Consider the following 20,739-nt stretch of genomic DNA (forward strand, 5'->3'; position numbering starts at 1 on the left):
CGAGGGACCTAATCTGCACCGGTTTTAATAGTTGAGGGACCCGTTGTATCTAGTTTTGCGGTTGAAGGACGAAAATCGGATTCGTTGACAAGTTAAGGGACCTTAGATGAACTTATTCCGTGAGAAAAATATTTGGGCCAGGAGACAAGAACATCCGGATGGGCCAAAAATACAGTTTGGGCCAGAAGAAAAGAAACGGATGTCAAAAATATTAAAAACAAATTGGCTTCGCCCGGACTCGAACCGGAGACCTTCAGTGTGTTAGACTGACGTGATAACCAACTACACCACGAAACCGATGTTGTACTTCGTTGAAAAATTTGTTTTTAATATTATTTTAGTACCCCTAACTTTAGTTGCTTTCAGAAATAAGTTCTAAATACAAAAGGTGCTAATACTCATAATTGAATTCTTTCACCCGAAATTCCTATATGCTATGCTTGACGATCCCAACCGGAATAACGTACACAGTTTTGTCCATAGGATAACCATACTCCTCAAGTCCCATTTGCTAAATTCAGAGGTATAAAAACAGAGGGGCTTGTACTAGTAGTAGTAGCTTGTAACACGACAGCCAAATTACACCAGCAACTAGTACGAGTACAGCAACAAAAGTAGTAGGAGTAGTACTACATGCATAATCTCATCGGCTGCATGCGTCCATCCGGGTTCAGAGCTGCGTTTGGAAGATGGTGACGTGGCGCAGGCGCTGCGCCATGTCGGCCACCGAGCCCACCGCCGCGAGCAGCGACACGACGAGCGCGCCGACGTTGAGCGCCTGCAGCGCCACCCACTTCCGGCTGCCTCTCTGCACCTTCGCCTGCGCCATGTACATGGTCACCGGGAAGTACACCGTGAGCGGCCAGAACGCGACGGCGCCGAGCAGCCCGAGCACGGCGTTGAAGAACGGCAGCACCAGCGACACCACCGTCGTCACGGCCACGAACGCCGTGCGCAGCACCAGCTTGCACAGCGTGAACCGCACCGCGCGCCCGCCGCCCAGCGGCACCGCGTACTCCCGGTGGAAGAACGCCGACTCCGGCCAACGGCTCGCCAGCCACTTCTCGTAGCACGCGAACACCGGCTGCGCGTACACCTGGTACGCTCCGACCAGGTGGATGACGACGGCAACGTTGGCGATGTCGACGAGCCAGAACGGCTCGAGGAAGCCGGTGAGGACGTTCCCGGGCGCGGCGTTGCCGAACGCCGCGTACCCGACGCACCCGATCGACACGTAGAAGACGGTCGTGACGCCGATGCCGTACAGGCTCGCCCTCTTCATCGTCACGTTCTCCGACGGCGGCGACTTCACCGTGTCCTGGATCTCGATGAGCAGCATGGAGTAGGTGTACGCGAAGGCGATGTTCCCGAGCGCCTGCAGGAAGTGCCACGCCTTGGTCGACGCGGTGACGCCTCCGGCGCCGACCCTGACGCCGAGGAGGGTGCCGTGCGCCGCGCCGTGCGACGCGACCTTAGCGGCGCTGAGGAAGAGCCCGACGAAGGAGTAGGTGAACGACATGACGGCGGCGACGACGGAGATGAGCGTCACCCCCTCCAGGCTCGGGCACTGGGACAGGACGACCTCCGCGAGGCCGAACAGCACCATGTACATCGTCCCGGACGAGCCGCAGGTCGCGTCCGGCCCCTTGTAGTGGTGGCAGTTCGTGCGCACCACTGACCTGCATTCTCACGGCCCAAATCCTAGTACATGTTACTGAACAAAAATTTGCCAAGATTTTTCAGGGTGGCCAAGAAGCTGGAGCTAAGCTTACATGATGCTCGTAGCGGTCGTGATGGTGTAACCCACCATTGCGCCCCAGAGAATCGCGTACTGCGCAATGCCACACACGACCACGTCTCGAGGCCCTTCACACGATCGATCAAAGCAACAGTCTTGTCAGAAATCGCAGAGATTTTGCAGGAGAAAATGCAGGTAAGTCTCAAAGGTTCTTAGCTACCGAGGCATGAGCGGACGACGTCCATGTAGGTGTAGTTCCGCTTGCCGTGGACGGGGTCCGGCGTGCGGTAGCAGTCGCAGAGGAGGACGGCGGTGTAGTAGGTGATGTAGGCGCAGACGACGAGGGCGATGGGGCCGAGCACCCACCCCATCTGGGCCACGCTCCACGGCAGCGCCAGCACGCCTGACCCGATCACGGCGGTGATGGCGTGCGTCGTCGCCGTCCATACCGTTCCTGTGAAAAGGAAACAAAATTCAGTTTCGTCAGTGCCATTCTTGCGTTCTTGTGAGAAAAAAAAAATCCTGTGAGAATGTCTGACAGGTCACTGTCATTTACATTACGTGTGACATTCTTGCCTTCTTGGTCTCTTGGAACACCTGGCTGATTAAGCATGAACATCAATAAAGATGCAGTGCATTGAAGAGATTGCCATATCAGCGCGGCTAAAAAGAGATCGCCAGATCATAGATCAATTACAGTGGGCATGATGCAACATTGCACAAGTCAACTTCCCAGTAGTGTAAGAAGCCATCATTTTTTCAAAAGGATCTCCAGGATTCCATCATGTGTCATAAACAAAGAATCCGTTTGATCTACTGCCCATGCGCTGGATACCATAACGTAAAGCAGACCAACTAACGAGTACAAATAGAGCAACAGGTTCATATATTACGCATGTGATTTAATCACCATGTCCTAAAGCAGTAACACTTAAAACAACTAAAGAAATATTTGCTGTCTTACTTGTGTTAAACTAACGAATCATCGCAAATGTATAAACAGACTCTTTTGAACAACGTAAGCACGCACATGAATGAAAACACTTATGTAATGCTCTGGTGGCCTATGTGGAGTATGATGTGGTATCCCAACCAACATCAACATGCAAAGGAAGTATGATGTGAAATCAGGCACTTGCTCCCTGATGTAAAGTACTAGCAGGGCTAAAGTACAGTCAAACTTTTGTCCAGTAAAATTCCTTAATTACAATAGACAATTGCCCCGAAATCCTATTATTTGACATGAGTGTACTTATACTTAACTGGTCATTGTCAAGACTGCTTAATGGCCCGCTCTTCATCACAGCCTATGATAGCTAGTCACAACTCACAACAGTACACCCAAGATAACCAGAAAAAGGAAGTAGTAGTACAACAGAATATGCACTATGTTTTACTTTAATACCATGAAAGCTATTTGTCGAATTAGGATGCGTGATGTAAGTGGAGAGAGCACAAGCTGCAGGTTAATTTGCAGCCATTCATCGATACCTAATCCATTGCTCCCTCACGCGAAGAAGAAACGTTCCAATAGGCTATTGCCAACAAATAGTGTTTTCCATTGTTTCTGGGATTCCAATATAACATTAGGATAATGATTGCACATATTGAAATTCTGCCTATAATCCTGGAGTATTAGTACTGCTGTACCGTATAACACTAGTAAAGCCAAGGCCACTTGGACTTGGTAGGGTATATAGTAGAGTAGAGGTAGTGCCTGCCAAGTCATTGGCGATTTGGATCTTGCAAGAGGTTGCGTGCTGTAACTATATGGGAATTAGGACCCAGTTCCTGCATAAATACTATGCCACTAACACTGTTACTATCCTTCACGTTGTCCTAGTAAAAGCAGTGGTAACAGAAGCTTCACGCAATGGATTTCGCATTTTCAGGTGTTGGTTTTATCCAATAATGCTAGCATATACGCAAGATGCCTCTATTAAATCTATCCCGAGTTTCAGGGATGTTGCTGCAATGCTGTGACGAGTGTTGTGTGTAAAACAGAAGAAAGAATATGTGCGTATTCGGGAGTGTAGCATCTCATTAGCTAGACATGCATCCAAGAAACAAGACATGTAAAAGGGGACAACTCTTTTACATGGCATTTCTTTAAGATAAAACACTAAAATAGGCATTGAATTCATTATATGGCAGTGTTTAATAAGAGAAGTGTAAATTCCCTGCCTCTGCATTTGCAGTGTGTATTTGTTTGGTTCTTCCAGTACGGCGCGGCGTAAACAAAATGGAAAAGAAGGGTTTGACTTTCAGTGCCCATGCATGCGTGTATGCTCCATCAGACGGCTTGGACAGCAAAATCATGCATTGACTAATTCCAAATCTTTTTTTTTTTTGCATGTACTTGGAGAAGCAAAACGAGAGAGTCCTACAAGGTTTCGAAAGGATGCAAGACAACCGCATGTTCCATAGCGCGCTGAAGTCTGAAAGCGTCTTTCCACTGGGCACACATCTGGCTAGCTCTCACTTGAAAGAGAGGCACAAGTCAATAACCACCCTCCAACGTACGCCAGCAATGCACGTTTCTGTCCAAATTCAGCAATGACAGAGGCTCGCAGATCTACCACACTCAACGGTATGTGGTGACAATGAACATGCAGCTAAACTACGATGAACAACGGAACAGAGTTTCAGAGGAAACAGCAGCTAAATACTCTGCATGAAGCATGAACTGTTCAGGTGCCTTCCTAGCAGAAGAAAGACAGGCAGGGTAGCCGTAGGATAGTAGTAGGATTTTCGGCGACGACGACGACTGTGCAAACGCGAACTGGAAACAGAGAGGATCCTGAGAATTACCTGTTCTGACGCGGCCATCGTCGTCGACGGCCACCTCCTTCCTCTCCACCTTCTCCACGTCCATACTCTCTCTGTGTACGAGTTTCCCTCTCTCTCAGTCTCCGGCCTCTCTTATCTGAGCGGAAAGGATTTTGAGCGAATTCTGAAGCCTGTGCGCTGCAGCTATATATAGAGCTGGCGAGCTTTTGCACCTGACCTGTTTCCCACTGTAGATTCATTCTTTTAATACGGTCACGAAACCCCACGAATCCTACTAGTACCTCAGAGTCCCCTGTAGAAAATGAAGGTTTTCCACGTCATTTTTTTAGTAGCAATAACTACCACCAGATTATATGCCTGTTACATTTAGTTGAACCTACCAAGGTGTTCACAAAGGTGCAGAAGTTCTGGTGACTTTTATGAATCTGATTAGTCAATTTGGGATGAATCTGGTTGGTACTTGCCTACTACATTCATTCCATAATAATTATATTCTTAAGATTTTATTTTTCCTAAAATAATTACCACGATAGAGTATTAATATCATCAATCACTTATTCAATTTTCCCATATTCTATTTTCAACCATTCTCTCGTTTTTATATGTACACCATTTAATGAAGCGAGCATTATAATCTTTCTTTTCAAATCTTAATACGTAGTACCTGCTAATAAATTATAATTATAATTATTTTGGGACGGAGGTAGTACTTTGTAACCACATGATTGAAAAATCTGAACTAATACCTTCTGCAGTTGAGTTAGTGAGCATGTTATCCGTCTGATTTTGGTAATTTCTAAATATCCCTGAAGAGAAGACAGTGATGCTGATGATCATTCAGGTGGTAGAAAATGAAGTGCTGGACATATCTCAGCCTCTCAGGGGCTCAGGGCTTGACCCAAAAGGAAAGCCATCTTCTGCTTCATCATGCGGCCGCCACGAAGCACACATTGCTACAAAGCTGCATGAATCATGAGATTGCTGCTCTTCTCCTCTCATCTATCATCGTGAGATCATCGTCCATCTCTTGACGCCACCAAAAGAATTTCAGGTTCAGAAACAACAAATTGTTTCTTGCGATTCACTGGAAAATCAAACACGGCTCGTAATTCACGGCCGGAAACCATCAAAGTTTGCTGCGTGGTTCCAAAACCATCAACATTATGTACACCCTGTAATCTGCCTATATATGGATTATATTTATGGATATGTGCTGTGTGCAACTGTGCAACAGCGTGTCTTTGCTAGCTCGTGCCAACGCAGCCAAACAGCCTCACGTGTCGTCATATCCCTACACACAGTAGATTCAGGGCTGGTTTGGTTTGAGGCCTAAATTAGGCCTACCAATATTTGACAATTTCAATAGTGATTAGTGTCTATTTGGTTTGAAGCCAAATTTTGGCATGCCAAAAAAATAGGCCATTTCAATAGTGAACTTAGGCTATTTTGGCTTCAATCCAAACGCAACTTTGCCTTACTAAAATTAGTCATGCCAAAACTTACCAAAATTTGGTACTGACAAAATTTGATAAGGCCTATTTAGGCCACAAACCAAACCAACCCTCAGTGACGAAGCTGAACACCTAAAGCTGGGCTGTATGGGCCAGTTTGGGTCCAAATAAGAACACCAATTAACGCCATAAGGCTGTGCCACGGCCCAGGCCCAGGCCCAGGCCCAACCCAATCTTACAAAAAAAAAAACAAGTAAACAACCCCAAGCCACGGCTCCGAGAAATACAAACACGAACACGGCACACACGTCTACGTGAGCCCACGGGGATTATTGTTCGAGTCAAATATGTTACAAGCAAACACGTGGTTGCATGCGGCGAGCCGGCGTGCATCGCGTCGACCGGTTTTCAGTTCTTGGCGGTGGTGAAGCGGTACGAGGCGTAGGAGAGCGAGGCGTTGCTCCAGCTGCGGTGGATCAGCTCCGCCTTGGCCCCCTCACCGGCGGCGCCGAGCGCGACGTGCAGCGGGAGGAAGTGGTCAGGCGACGGGTGCGCCACCCTGCCGTGCGGCGCCTTCTCCTCGTACCGCTTCACGTCGTCGTGCCTCCCGCCGAGCAGCGCCTCCTGCAGCCACCCGTCGAACTCCGCCGCCCACTGCGGCACCGGCGTGCCCTCGGGCCCCATCCTGCGGAGGTTGTGTGTCGCGCTGCCGGAGCCGAGGACGAGGACGCCGTCGTCGCGGAGCGGCGCCAGCGCCCTGCCGAGCTCGTAGTGGTACGCGCCGTCGCGGCCGCTCTGCAGGGAGAGCTGGCACACCGGCACGTTCGCCTCCGGGTACATGAACATCAGTGGCACCCACGCACCGTGGTCAAGCCCGCGGCTGTGGTTTTCCTTCACCGGCCCGAACCCGGCTTGCTCCAGAAGCTCCTTGGTCTTCATCGCCAGATCAGGAGCGCCCGGCGCAGGGTACTTCAGCTGTTTGCAACAACATTATTCGGTATGGTCAGATACTGATGCGATCATGCAAATGCAACGTCATTATTCAGAAGGGTAGATACTGATGCAATGAAATTATTCAGTACTATGGTCAGAGATACTGATGTAGTGATTACGTTATACGCATATACCTTTTGCTTCCAGGAAATATAACGTTTTCCATGCATGATGCATCCTTTTGAGCGGAATGGATTTAAGTTATAGTATGATTTAGTAATTGTTTGGTTGCATATAAGAAAAGAGTACAAAATCTTTCTATTGAAAAGTTATCATACGCCAACAATGAATCTACCTTCAACCACACGACTACAGGAGCATATATGATGGATAAATAGTACTCCATTCGTCTTAAAATATAATAACTTCTAGCACTTAAGATTTGTCCCAAAATATAAAAACTTCTTCACTAACATTCTTTTCTCAATCAATCACAATTCTTCACCATTCAATTTTCCTACATACCTGCACTTCTCTCTCCCATTTAATTCTGACTACTTTCTTAATACTTGTGTCCAACACTAAAAATTCTTATATTCTGGGACGGAGGAAGTAGCACATACTTATAATAATGCATATATAGTACCTAACTAAATACTTATGAGTAGCAACTTTCCTTCGACGAAAAGGACCAATAAGCTACTAGATGAGTAATCAAATCCTTATGGTGATGCATATATACTACCTAACTAAATATTTTGTACGGCAGCTTTGATGGGTGTGGTTTCTCCGATAACAGGTTCACCCAAATTACCAGAGTACACACCCATTTTTATTCGACTGGCTTAAAAACAATTGCGTAAATATTTACTCTTGGCCATCATAACCTTTACTAGTAATATCCACAACTATCTTATGGTGTATATGCTAGTCCTTCCGTCCCAAAATATAAGCTATTTTGGTGAATGTGACACATACTAGTATTATGAGATAAAATCCCTTATATTTTACAACGGAGGGAGTAACTCAAATGCTGAACAGAGTAATGAAAATGAAACTAAATTTAATTAGCCATTTAGACATAGCTCACAGCAAAATCCTTGCTGACTGATCGACTGAACGATCCGGCAGATGCTAGTGACAAGCGCACTTTACCCACTTGTAGTAGTTTGGTATGCCCATTGCCCACAAATATTCCCTAATTTTGCTCACAGCCTCAAACAAAATACACAATGTCATGTCTGCATCAGATGGGATGCTGGGGTTGGTAAAAGTTCAGATCAGCTAAACTTTTGGGCATCTCTTCCTACTCCCATGTTTAAGTGGTAGGACCTACTCCCATGTTTAATAAGCATATCTAAGATGCAATGGGACATGTACTTCACAAACTAGCATGAAAGATCTAGTATAATACTAGCATGTTTTAGTCTTTGATTGCGCTCCAATCAGTCCCACGTGATATAAAATATACAACACGAGATACCTAAATACTCCATGCATAATAATATATAGTAGTATAACATATATGGAGAAGTAATCTTCACCTTTGACCAGTTTCCCCTACATCAGGCGCGGGGTTATCACACCCCAGCGGTAAGTGAGGTTACCGTGCGATATTTGTGACAAACCATACAAAATTTATCGAAATTTCATTTATTATTTTAATTTATAAGAATTTGTTGGGGTTATTGCAGTATTACCATTACCATATCCGGAGGTAAATGCAATAACCGTGCAATTACGGCCGATTTTGTAAACCTGCCTAAGGCTATGAGCATGCGGAGAAATGGTATCATGCTGCCATGGTGTTGCCTACGAGTAAATTCAGACCAGTTGCCAAACCAGGTTTCAGCAACCATGTAGTGTGGTTTTCCGATAACCAAGGCAGAAAGATCGATTTCTTCCCATATATTCTGCGCGATTTGGAATCAAAACCATCCAAATTTGACGTCTTCCCTATAGCATGTAGGAAATCCGAATACCCAATCCTTGAGGCTGTGTTCCCAACATCTTCAACCTCGTTTTCCGCGCGCTCATTTCCGAAAGTGTAAAATGCCCAAAGTAGAAGATGCTCGAACAAAGAAACGAACGACCAAGGTCCAATTTTGGCGGAATCGCTCCACGTTGTACGGCCATTTCTCAATCAAGAAACAAGGGATTCGATTCGAGGGAAGGAGACGGACGGACGGACGGACCTTGTACATAGCCTTGGGGAAGCCGTAGAAGTCGTGGATGGTGTCGTTGTTGCCGCGGATGACGTTGACCGTCGGCGCGGCCGCCTCCCAGTGGCCCGACACGACGAGGATCGCCCGCGGCAACTCCGCGCCCGCCACCGCCGCCGGCAGCCACGACTTGAAGAATCCCTGCGCCGCGATGGTGTCGTCGATGGACAGCGTGGGCGCGCCGTGCGACAGGAAGAAGGTGTCCATGGCGCCCTCCGCCGCGCGCCTCGTCGTCGTCCTCCTCCTCCCCCTCCTCTCGGCTTCGAGGGCGCTCCCCTGCTGCTCGTCTTCCCCCGGCGTCGGCGTCGGCGTGGTCGTCGCGCGCGCGTGCACCGCGGCCGCCGGGCTGGGCTGCTTGCTTTGCCTCTGACCCATCCTCTTCTCCTCCTTATACGGGGCCGGCGGCCGCGCGCGCGGTGCGGAGGATGACTGTTTATTTTGCGGTGTTTGGTAAGTTTAGTTGGTCGACGACTCGACGGTCTGGACCGCGGACTCGGCCCCTCATTTGGACTTTGGGATGTCGCTGCCGGCGCGCGCACGGGCGTGTAAGCAGTGACGTAAGAAAGCGTACTTCGCTGGAGGCGCGTGACAAGTGGAGAAGCGGATTTCTGGAATCGGCCATGGTCTGGATGTTGTTGGTCATGTGAATCTGTGAGACTGTGATCCTACCAACTTCTCTCTCCTTTTTTAAGGAAGGGTCTCATGACTCTCATCGAATGGATGTTTGGATTGATGCTTTTCAGCCAAAACCCATCGAATTGCTTATTAGGCTGATAACCACCAGCCACAAAAAATCCTTATCAAGTTAAATAAGCCAAATAAGCCAATCAATGGTTTTTCTTTAGCTTAAGGGGAAAAAGCTAACTTTGGCTGATCAGCTAAAGCTCTTGGCTTACTGATGAGGGCCGAAAATATGATTGGCTGTTATATCTTGTTATACTTGTGTCTCGCCCATCCTAGGGGTAACTGTTGCACTGCGAATGATACTACATACCGTGTTGTTACTGTATACTTGTACAATAGTACTTCTTTTTTAACGATTACACTATATATACATACGTGCGCACATATTACTACACATGCAACACCACATTTGCACTTTCACGAACATTTTCTTAAATAAAGAACCAACTGTTTATATCTGATTTTATTGAATTTTTGTTGAAGGTCCAATTGCACCTACTAATCTAGCTTGGATGGCATGATATATGTTACTATTGGCTACAGTGTTTGAGACCTTGCATTGCTTGTGTGTTGGCTTCACTGTCAGCTCGTCCAATGTACCGCAGATTATTATATAGGAGTAGCTACTTCAATGCCAAACAAAGGCAAAAAGGTAGGATTGCCTTGTTTCATTGCTAGAGAAGGTAAAACATCAACCACCCAAAGAAAAGTAAACATCAGAACGCCAGCCCAACAGACAGCACCTTATGAACACCCAAAACTTAACAAAAACAGACTACAGAGTACCTTAAACACCGGACACCAAAGCATACAGCGAACTATTGACATTCAGAAATTCGACAACCATTTCTATAAATTACCATCGACAAACATGTTTTTTTCCTACAAAATATCATTGTACAAGTGTTTTTGTAAATTCCCGTTAGGTTTTCATTTATAGACCTCCGTTAAGTCTTCTAAAAGGTCTATTTTACTCTACGATCCATAGAACACTATGTGAGGGGAAATTATTTTATTTGATCTCTTGAGGGGATGTCCCCTCGTTGTTTGCATGTCACTGAAATGATTATGAAAAAAATTGGGATGATGTATTAACATGTGATATATCACTCCACAAACATGCAAGTTCAAATTCAACTTCTATATCCCACAACGAAAAAACCAAATTAATGTATATTCATAGTCAAATTTGTCTTTTTCGTTACAAGATGTAGAGGTTGAATTTGAACTTGCATGTTTGTGGAGTGATATATCACATGTTAATACATCATCCCAAATTTTTTAAAATTTTTTCATAACCATTTAAGTGACATGTAAACAAAAAGAGGGGACATCCCCTCGAGAAATCAAAATTCACTTCCACTATGTGAGCACTTACTGGATTAGAACTCTTGAGGGGAGATAACATACCATCCAAATGATTATGAAAATAAATAACAAGACAGATTAATATGTGATAGATCACTCCACAGACATATAAGTTAAAATTTAGCTTCTACAAGTTAAAAAATAAATAAACTATGATTAGTTAACTTATATTCATAGTCAACTTTATTTTTTTTTATTGCAGCTATTAGAAGTTGAATTTAACATTACATATTTTTGGAGTGATCTATCACATGTTATTTTTTTTATTTTTTTAATAACCAATTGGATGATAGGCAAATAACGAGGAAATACCCTAGAATAGTTCTCCTCGCAGTCTTTTGCACCCATAGTTAAATAACAACATATTGCCTAATTAGCTGTCAATTTTTTTTGACTGAATTAGCTGTCAAATTTGCACACGCAAATACGGTTCAGTGATGAAGCTGAACGCCCTGTTGCTTCCTACCTTGCTCGGTAGGATGGGCCAGTTCGGGTCCAAATAAACATAGCAGTTATCATAGTGATATCAACGCCATGAGAGGCTGGGCCACAACCCAAACCACCATGCATGCAAGTTTATTGCAACTGAAAACCACAAGACACGGCCGTTAGGAAATACAGGCACGAACGTACGTCTACGTTAATAGGAGTATATTAACGTAGATCCCACGGAGATTATTAATTGTTAAGAGTAAAATGGCGATGATATAAGCAAGACATGTTTCACTCTTTGCATGCGGCAATCGGTTTGTTCTTGGTGGTGGTGGTGAAGCGGTACGACGCGTGGGAGAGCGTCGCGTTGTACCAGCTATGGTGGATCAGCTCCGCCTTGGCATCCTCCCCGGCGGCGCCGAGCGCGACGTGCAGCGGGAGGAAGTGGTCCGGCGACGGGTGCGCCATCTTACCGTTCGGCGCCTTCTCCTCGTACTGCTTCACGTCGTCGTGCCTCCCGCCCGCGAGGAGCGCCTCCTGCAGCCACCCGTCGAACTCCGCCGCCCACTGGGGCACCGGCGTGCCCTCGGCGACGGGCGCCATGCAGCTAAGGTTGTGCGTGGCGTTGCCGGAGCCGAGGATGAGGACGCCGTCGTCCCGGAGAGGCGCCAGCGCTCTGCCGAGATCGTAGTGGTACGCGCCGTCGCGGCCGGTCTGCAGGGAGAGCTGGCACACCGGCACGTTCGCCTCCGGGTACATGAACATCAGTGGCACCCACGCGCCGTGGTCAAGCCCGCGGCCGTGGTCCTCCTTCACCGGCCCAAATCCGGCTTGCTCCAAGAGCTCTTTGGCCTTCTTCGCCACATCAGGGGCGCCCGGCGCCGGGTATTCCAGCTGCATGGGATGCCATGCATGCATTATTCAGTTTTTTTTTTAAATTTTTGAAAGGAGGGAACAAGCTTTGCCTCGTGATCAGATCACAAGGCAACAAACATGATGCATGCATGGTAGGGAAGGACGAAACGCGAACAGTTGGACCTGGAACATGGACTTGGGGAAGCCATAGCCCTCGAAGTCGTGGATGGTGTCATTGTTGCCGCGGACGACGTTGACGGTCGGCGTGGCCGTCTCCCAGTGGCCCGACACGATGAGGATGGCACGCGGAGGCTGCGCGCCCGCCACCGCCGCCGGTAGCCACGACCTGAAGAAGTGCTGCGCCGGCATCGTGTCGTCGATGGAGAGCGTGGGCGTGCCGTGCGATAGGAAGAAGGTGTCCATGGCCCCCGCGCCCCGTAGTCCCGTACGTTGTGTACTCCTCGTCCTCTCGGTTTCGGAGGCCACTCCCTGCTAGCTGCTTATCTTATCTCGCCGGCCGCGTCGGTGTCGGTGTGGTCGCGTCGGCGCGCGCGTCGCGTGTGCTGCCGGCCGGGTTGGGCTTGGCTTTGGCTCTGCCCCCATATCCTTCTATTTATATACGCGCCGCGCGCGCATGGGCGCGTGGTGCGTTGCAACGTCGCCGGCAGCCGATGAGGCGTGCGTTGGTTGCAGATGATTGGGAGTGCGTTAGTTGCAGATGATTGGGTCAGCCGATGAGGCACCATCGTACGTACTGTACGTTTCACAGTTGTGCAGTAGTAGTTGGTCGATATGACTTCCGATCTACTACTCCAGTCTACTAGACCGCACACCTCACCTCAAGTTGCCGGCAGCAAAAGCTGCGCTTGAACAGCCAGCAGCTCTCGCGTTCTAAATGGATGTTAAGCTTTGGATATAGATAGAATATGCATGATGGAGCAAAATTCTCACATGGTTGAATTAAATTAAATATTATAAATTGCTAACAAATAGTATAGAAAAAGTGGTCTAAGCATTCAAGTAGATGTTTAAAGTGGGGCCTCATTCATTCGCTCAAGATCATAACATGAGCTACTTCAATGCCAAACTTAAATGTACGTATAATGCTAGCTCAACAACCTCACTAGTAGAAAAAAGGTCTTCCCTTACTGTCAAAATATGCCTTTCCCGGTGGCTAGACTAACCGCTAGCGTCGAAAGGCTAGTGAAAATCTAAGGTTTTCACAAGCAAAACTTTAACAGCTAGCGATAATCGTTTTCGCTTGCGGTAGTGTTATACCGGCCGCCAGCGATAATCGAATTCCGTTAGTGGCAGAGATAATCGATTTTGGGGAAAGAAAAAGAAAAAACCCATGCAGCTGCCCTCTAACCGCCAGCGAAAATAAATATGCCCACATGTTGCTACCCTGCATTAAAAAATCCATAGCGCCAAATCTCAAATCCCAAATCCACAACAAGCACAACTTCCAAAAAATACCATCACAGATCCTAAATCCACAAATTCACACAAAAATTTCACATCACAACACAAATTCCACATCACAGATCGAGCACAAAAATTTTACATCACAAAGATTAAGAGGTGAGGCATCACAGATCGAGCACAAAAATATTACATCACAAAGATTAAGAGGTGAGGATGGATTCGTTGCTCCCAAGGGAGGGCGTGGATGGCCGGCAGCGGATCCGCTCGCCGGCGCCGGCTCTGCTCCCCACCGCCCCTCCCACGCGCCGGTGCCGCCGAGCGCCGCCACTGGCCCCTCCCCCCGTGCCTCTCCCGAGGACAGGCGGCGGCGGATCCACTCTCCCGAGGCTCGCCGGCGCCAGATCCGCATCTCGTTGTCGAGAACCACCGCCGCTTCCTTCCCCGCGCCACTGCCGCACCTCCTTCCTTGCGCCGCCGCCCCCTTCCCCACTCAGCAATGGAGAGTGAAGGGAGGCTGGCGGCGGTGGAGAAAGAAGGGAGGCTGGCGGCAATGGAGAGAGAAGGGAGGAGGGATAGAGGAGGGAGGCAGAGGGACCGTGCGCTACCGCGCACTTGCCTTCCGTCACCGTCGCCGCCGCGCGCTGCCGCTTGAGAACCGACGTGCGCTCGCGTTTTGTCACCGTCGCCGCCACAAGCCGCTGCTGGAGCCACCGCGCGCCGTCGCCCGAGAACCGTCGTCGGAGCTGCCGCCGCCGCCTGTGGGGAGTGAGTAGGAGGGTGCATCTGGAGGGAGGAAGAGGAACAAGAGGATAAGGACTAGGTGGATAAGGAGTGGTGGGTGGTGATTTTTTAATGGGCGGTGATATTTTTAAGTGTGTGATTTTTTTAAGTGCGGCGTTTAAACGCTGGCGGTAGGTTAAGAAGCAATAGGGTTATTTTTTGAAATGGACTTCTTAACCAACCTCAAGCGAAAACGGATTTTCACTTGTGGTCCTAGACTCACCGTCGGCGAAAATGAATTTTCACTAACGGTTCTAAACCCTCTATTCCTCGTTAGAATTTCACAAGCGGATTTCTTATATGACCGCTAGCTAAAAAAATAGAGTACCGTCATAAAAAATCGTTTCTTAAGCTATGGGGTTGGGAACCCATCTCATCTACACGAAAAACAGAGCGGTCCGTTAGTACGTTATTAATTAAATATTAGCTATTTTTAAAAATAGATTAATTTTATTTTTAAGCAACTTTTGTTTTTTTTTTAAAAACACACCGTTTAGCGGTACATGGTTAGGAAAAGCGAGAGTACATGGTTAGGAAAAGCCTCGAACGAACACAGTCACCTCACGCTCACAGTGACACTGACACAAGTGCATAGCCGTATACACGACGACATCATGCGGAAGTCCAAGCAGAGCAACACCGTCCCCAGGCAGAGCAATCTTAGTATACCTCGTACGCAGCCATAGGGAATTCGTTTTTGGTCACGAGGCTTTACAGTTTACAGAGGAAATGAAGTTTATCTAGATGCATAATTTTGACTAATTGACTTGGACGGAGACCCCGCTGTTGAAGGTCAAGAACGTGCACAGTATCTCGATCCCTCAAATTCCCGTGCGACACGTCTGCTGCTTCCATCGCTTGCTAGTTACATAGTCCATCCTGGTTCAGCTATATAACTTGATCAATTTAGAGATAGTGAGCACCAAGAATCAATCAATCGAGCAGAAATTTGATCTGTACATCTCCAGTCACCATGGCTGCCGCCGGCAGCAGCAAAACCGCGAGCTTGTTGCTATGCCTGGCGATGATCTCCTTCGTGCAGCTGGCACAGTCCTCACCGAGCGGCGACAAAGGCATCAAAGGGTTTCACGGCAAGAAGCTCAGCTTCACCCTGTACCAGCAGGAGACCATCAACAAGACCAGCTACATGGTCGTCGCCGGCGTCGCCGGCGCCGGCGTCAGCGAGACCACCACGCCCTTCGGCACCGTCTACGTCTTCCGCGACGACCTGACGGTGCGCCCCGAGAGGTCGTCCCGGGTGGCCGGCGTGGTGGAGGGGACCTCCGTGACGACCAGCTTCGACGGGCTGAGGAGCCTGTCGCTGGGCAAGATCACGCTCGACCACCGCGGCCGCCGGGGATCCATGTCCGTCCTCGGGGGCACGCACAACACCCGGCCGTCCGACTGCCCGGTGGTCGGCGGCACAGGTGACTTCGCGTACGCCGTCGGCTACGTCCGGACGTCGCCGGTGAACCTGCGGGGATCGTCGGTCACGTTCAAGGTGGAGTTTCACCTGTACTGGCCACCGTATGCTCATTACGCTCCAACTTCAAAGCACTAGACAAGTCGCTGTCTTCCACCTTGATGAGCGCGTCTGCGTGTGTACTCGTTTCTGGCAGTCCGATATTATATCATGCATCTGCCTATTTTTTTTCAGTCTCTCGCTGAGTAGTTAATATAGAGTTTGAATTACCTCTGGGAGGTATTTCCGTATTTGGTGTAATAAAATTCAAGATTGATAATCTGAGGAATTTTCATGAAAAAATTAAACTACTACGGATGATGCGCTTATCGGACGCTTGTTGTTCGGTGATAGTACTACTTAAAAAAGATCCTCGGATAGTCAGACTTTGCAGTATACAATTATGCCAATGAGATATGAATCTTGAGCCAATTATATCACTAACATATGGGTATTGGGTTCTACTTTCGTACGGTTCACATGTCAGAAAGTCAGGAAAGCCTCATCCATACTACTTTCCCAATTCAATGTTTAAGTTGGAGATGGAGAGGTTGTGGATTGGGATCACATGCAGTGGCTATAGCCACTGCAACTTATGCAGTCCTAAGGACATCATTGGAATATAAATTAACGTCCTAGATCTTTCCTTGATACTGTTCACAAATGACCGTACAAAGTTAGTTTCTGTAGCATGTACTGTAGCAATTACTGTTTAAAACAACTGTAGCATTTATTTCAGCCGTTGATTGCCTTGATCCAATGATGAAAAATGGTTCCAACTGCTAAACTTGCAGTCTGTCCTATGACTGCACCGGATCTGGATTCAACTCTAGTCGGGCATGCACAACTGAAACCGACAACAAACTTTGTTCCATTTCTCAAACCAAACGGAAAAGTTATTAGCAATGATTAATTAAGTATTGATTATTACAAATTTTAAAAATTGATATATTTGATTTTCTAAAACTTATATATAGAAAGTTTTACATCAAATACACTATTTAGTCGTTCGGAAAATATATTTAAAAAAACCAAAGAGTAGCTAGCTAAAAAAACTCAGCCTTGGTTTTTTTTAACTATCATGGCACACACCTTTAAAATTGTCGAATGGTGTATTTTGTAGAAAAACTTTTTATATATAAGTTTTTCAAAAATTCAATACATTCATTTTTAAAATTTATAATAGTTAATAGTACTTAATTAATCATTAATCTTTCATTCCATTTTACGTGTGGCCGTTAATCCAGGTCAAAAAGCTAGCGAACACTGAAAGCTCCCGTGCGCCAGAAACACCCGAGAATAGACAACCGCACAGTAACATACACACGGCAGCTTCATCGGTTTTCCATGGGCACTTTCGGTGTTTCACGATTTTGCGCACGGGTTGGCCCAACCCAAACCATACCGTGTGCGATTTTGCTATAGATTTGTCGTGTGATTTTTTCTCTCGGATTTGTCCTTTTTTAGGCTGTTCGATAAGTGCCAAGATTCGTGCACATATAGCGATGGGAATCCGCATAGGATTCAGTCGGACGGGTTAGAGCGCTAATTTCTTTTTTTGCGCTTTAAAAAATTGATATGCACGCTGTTCTCTCTCGTTCTCTCTCAATTGAAACTAAAATAAAAATAAAATACAAAATTACAGTCATATATAACTAAAATTATATTTGTAAATTCAGTTGATATGACATGTAGGTGCATTGTAATTTTGATAAAAGTAATTATGTAACTAAATATGTATTTTTATTTTCTTTTGTAGTCCGTTGGATGTAAATTTAAGGGTAGAAAAAATCTGGGTGATTTTTTCTTAGAAATCACCTGACAAATAAATAGACAATCCCTACCGTGTGTGCTTAAACACACGAGAACCTTCCCGTGCGGATCTAGACTCCCGGTAACATTCTATGTAACGGACTCTTTCAGACGGCACGGTGGCTTACCGTGTGTTCGAACAGCAATAATCAATCAAGCAGCCATCTCCATGGAAAGCTAGTGAGCAGCAATAATCAATCAAAAGGATTATTTAGCAGTTAGCACCACCTAAGCTCAAATTCTTCTTCCGTTTTTCTCTTTCTCTCGGTTTCAATAGGCCAACACGGGAAGCTAGTGAACAGCAATAATCAACCAAGCAGCCATCGCCATGGCAGCTACCAACACGGCCATGAGCTTGGTGCTGTGCCTGCTGGTAATGATCATCTGCTCCACGCACCGGTTGCTGCATCCCCAACCCCAGCTTGCGGCGACGGCGGCGTCGTCGTCGTCGTCGCCGTTCTCGTCACGCAGCAAGATAGGCAAGGACATCATCGACAAGACGGTCAGCTTCACCCTGTACCAGCAGGAGACCATGAACAGGACGGGGTACGTCGTCGTCCCCGGCGTCGACGCGCCCGCGCCCGCGAGGGTCGTCGTCAGCGACGCCGGCGAGCCCTCCGCCGACAGGCAGCCCTTCGGCAGCATGTACGTCTTCCGCGACAACCTGACGGTGCGCGCCGACAGCTCCTCCCGTGTCGCCGGCGTGGCGGAGGGGACCTCCATCTCGACGAGCTTCGACTGCGAGGACGGCCGGAGGAGCGTGTCGGTGGCCAAGATCACGCTCCACCACCGCGGATACCGGGGCTCCGTGTCCATCCTCGGGGGCACGCCCAACATCACCAGGCCGTCCGTGTACCCGGTGGTCGGTGGCACCGGCGACTTCCTGTACGCCGTCGGCTACGTCCGGTCGTCGCCGGTGGACACGCGTGGGCGGACTCGGACGACGTACAAGATGGAGCTTCGCTTGTACTGGCCGCTGCACGCCTATTTCGCTCCAATTCCGTAGTAACACATCGATCAACGTTCTTCCATTCGCGTCTTATTCCAACTATAATTCCATGCAGAAGTTATTTTTGGAGTTAATTTGATACATGAACTAAGAAAGATTTAAATGATTTTATTGCCCTATAAATATTATTGTACATTTCAAATGGTGCATTGATAGATCATTTATTCATGAGGCACAATATTGACTAAGATAATGTAAGGGGAATAAAGGAGGTCATATGTGATGAGGTAATTAATTTGTTTCCACGTCCATTACTCCTGGTTAATATAGTGATACTGAAAGTTGCTCAATCCATTCCAAATAATTGACACCGGCACTATTTAATTTTAAATTTAACCATCTTTTGCACAAAAAAAAAAGAATACATGAAAAATATGGTATACTAGCGAACAATGTGCTGTCAAAAATATTATCATACAAATTTCTTTCATCATAATATAATTATTTAAAAGTATTTATGGTTAAAGTGAACCGACTGTAGTCAATTATTTGAAGAACAGAGGTAGCAAATTCTGAGTTTAAACATGAATATTTTGGTATTTAGATTTTACCATAACATTTACCACGGAAGGTTAAATGGCCTCACACCTCTTTGTGCACTCTTATTATATAGATTCTGTTTCTATTTTATAAATCGGCGGGATGCTCTAGGATTTACTTGGATGGAAGTTCAAATGTGGGGCAGACACACCAAGGGTGCGCTCCACATTATATATGTTTTGTACAAACTTTATCATTTGTTGAGAAGGAGGTGGTATGGACTCACAAGAAGTGTGTGCTTTTATAGGTCTGGTAATAGGCTCCAAACATTGATCGATGAAGGATTTGCACATCCATTCAATCTAAGGACTTAAATCTAGCTAGGCGAAACGAGATGCACATCTTAAGTTATGCTTAGCTCCCCCAATTATTTTTTACATTGAATTGTACATTCAAGCCTGTTTTTCTCGCATGTTTCCGTATTTCAAAAGTACGGTCGAGTTGTTTTGTTTGCACTAAATAAAAGTACTGCTCCCAACGTTCAAATATAAGAATTTCTGCGTGTTTCCCAAATTTTGAAAATCTCACAGAAAACACATATATTTTGGAATGGACATAGTACTCCGTAGTTTCAACCGTACACTTCTCTACAAATTTTCCCAGTAAAAAAAACTCAACTAGCATCAACGGTAGCAATTAGGTCGAAAACTGTGATACGATAAAACCATGTTACATGGATACACAATAAAGATATGGCTAGTATTGGACTAGCGACCTAAGGTACCTTTTTTTTTCTGGATAATCTGTTTGGATGCTCACCTCATTTTGCCACAATTTTGTGCTAAAAGTATATCAAGGTATAAATTGTGCGGCTCCAAAATTAATGGTCATATTTGTGTCAAACTTTGGCTAAGAAAAGAGCCTATGATTTGTGGGACCAAAAGATAAGAAATCATTGCATGCTAAAATTGTAGAAACCAACCAAACACTAGCCATATTTTACCACATTTTGCCATATAATAGTCAAGAGTGGTAAAATACAACACCAATGAAGCATGCTCTAAACACTTGAATGATTTTGTAATTGTTATTTAAGGGTCCAAACAAATCAATTGACTATTAGAAGTTAAAATAGATTTAAAATAGGCTTTTAAAGAAATTTATGTAATCAAATTTTTATGAAAAGTTAAACATGAAGCATGTCATATTAATCCATGATACCCAATGTGATATTTGCCCATTGTAGTGGGGCCTGTCTGTAAATATCATTGTGCTTTAAGCTAGTTTAATAAAGTATA

At 46.4% G+C, this 20,739-nt stretch overlaps 5 protein-coding genes and 1 non-coding gene across 8 annotated transcripts; 2 read left to right on the forward strand and 4 right to left on the reverse strand.

Annotated features, from left to right (window-relative positions):
* Window positions 1-223: 223 nt before the first annotated feature.
* TRNAV-AAC (transfer RNA valine (anticodon AAC)) lies at window positions 224-297 on the reverse strand. Its single transcript has one exon. It is a non-coding gene; the product is annotated as a tRNA-Val (tRNA).
* Window positions 298-480: 183 nt separating this feature from the next.
* Window positions 481-4,686, reverse strand: LOC4325094 (amino acid permease 5). 3 transcript variants are annotated; one of them, XM_015765846.3, is made up of 5 exons: window positions 4,550-4,686; window positions 2,300-2,335; window positions 1,959-2,192; window positions 1,773-1,866; window positions 481-1,679 (listed from the first exon to the last, which is right to left on the reverse strand). In XM_015765846.3, exons 1-5 carry the CDS (start codon window positions 4,611-4,613, stop codon window positions 671-673), a joined length of 1,437 nt encoding a protein of 478 aa, XP_015621332.1. In that variant the 5' UTR covers window positions 4,614-4,686; the 3' UTR covers window positions 481-670. The 3 variants fall into 3 exon arrangements, with proteins under 3 accessions (XP_015621332.1, XP_066162424.1, XP_015621340.1); XM_066306327.1 differs by having other exon boundaries at window positions 2,295-2,335; XM_015765854.3 differs by lacking the exon at window positions 2,300-2,335.
* A 1,432-nt stretch (window positions 4,687-6,118) lies between these two features.
* On the reverse strand, window positions 6,119-9,611 carry LOC4325095 (extradiol ring-cleavage dioxygenase). The gene is made up of 2 exons (XM_015766566.3): window positions 9,108-9,611; window positions 6,119-6,954 (listed from the first exon to the last, which is right to left on the reverse strand). Exons 1-2 carry the CDS (start codon window positions 9,507-9,509, stop codon window positions 6,388-6,390), a joined length of 969 nt encoding a protein of 322 aa, XP_015622052.1. The 5' UTR covers window positions 9,510-9,611; the 3' UTR covers window positions 6,119-6,387.
* Window positions 9,612-11,707: 2,096 nt separating this feature from the next.
* LOC4324833 (extradiol ring-cleavage dioxygenase) lies at window positions 11,708-13,142 on the reverse strand. Its single transcript, XM_015779270.3, has 2 exons — window positions 12,657-13,142; window positions 11,708-12,512 (listed from the first exon to the last, which is right to left on the reverse strand). Exons 1-2 carry the CDS (start codon window positions 12,894-12,896, stop codon window positions 11,910-11,912), a joined length of 843 nt encoding a protein of 280 aa, XP_015634756.1. The 5' UTR covers window positions 12,897-13,142; the 3' UTR covers window positions 11,708-11,909.
* A 2,457-nt stretch (window positions 13,143-15,599) lies between these two features.
* Window positions 15,600-16,391, forward strand: LOC4324836 (pterocarpan synthase 1). Its single transcript, XM_015778724.3, has one exon. It carries the CDS (start codon window positions 15,652-15,654, stop codon window positions 16,237-16,239), a length of 588 nt encoding a protein of 195 aa, XP_015634210.1. The 5' UTR covers window positions 15,600-15,651; the 3' UTR covers window positions 16,240-16,391.
* A 1,682-nt stretch (window positions 16,392-18,073) lies between these two features.
* LOC107275679 (pterocarpan synthase 1) lies at window positions 18,074-19,192 on the forward strand. Its single transcript, XM_015784429.3, has one exon. It carries the CDS (start codon window positions 18,281-18,283, stop codon window positions 18,956-18,958), a length of 678 nt encoding a protein of 225 aa, XP_015639915.1. The 5' UTR covers window positions 18,074-18,280; the 3' UTR covers window positions 18,959-19,192.
* The last annotated feature ends 1,547 nt before the right edge of the window (window positions 19,193-20,739 follow it).

Source organism: Oryza sativa, chromosome 1 (genome assembly GCF_034140825.1).
Source record: "Oryza sativa Japonica Group chromosome 1, ASM3414082v1".
NCBI lineage: Eukaryota > Viridiplantae > Streptophyta > Magnoliopsida > Poales > Poaceae > Oryza > Oryza sativa.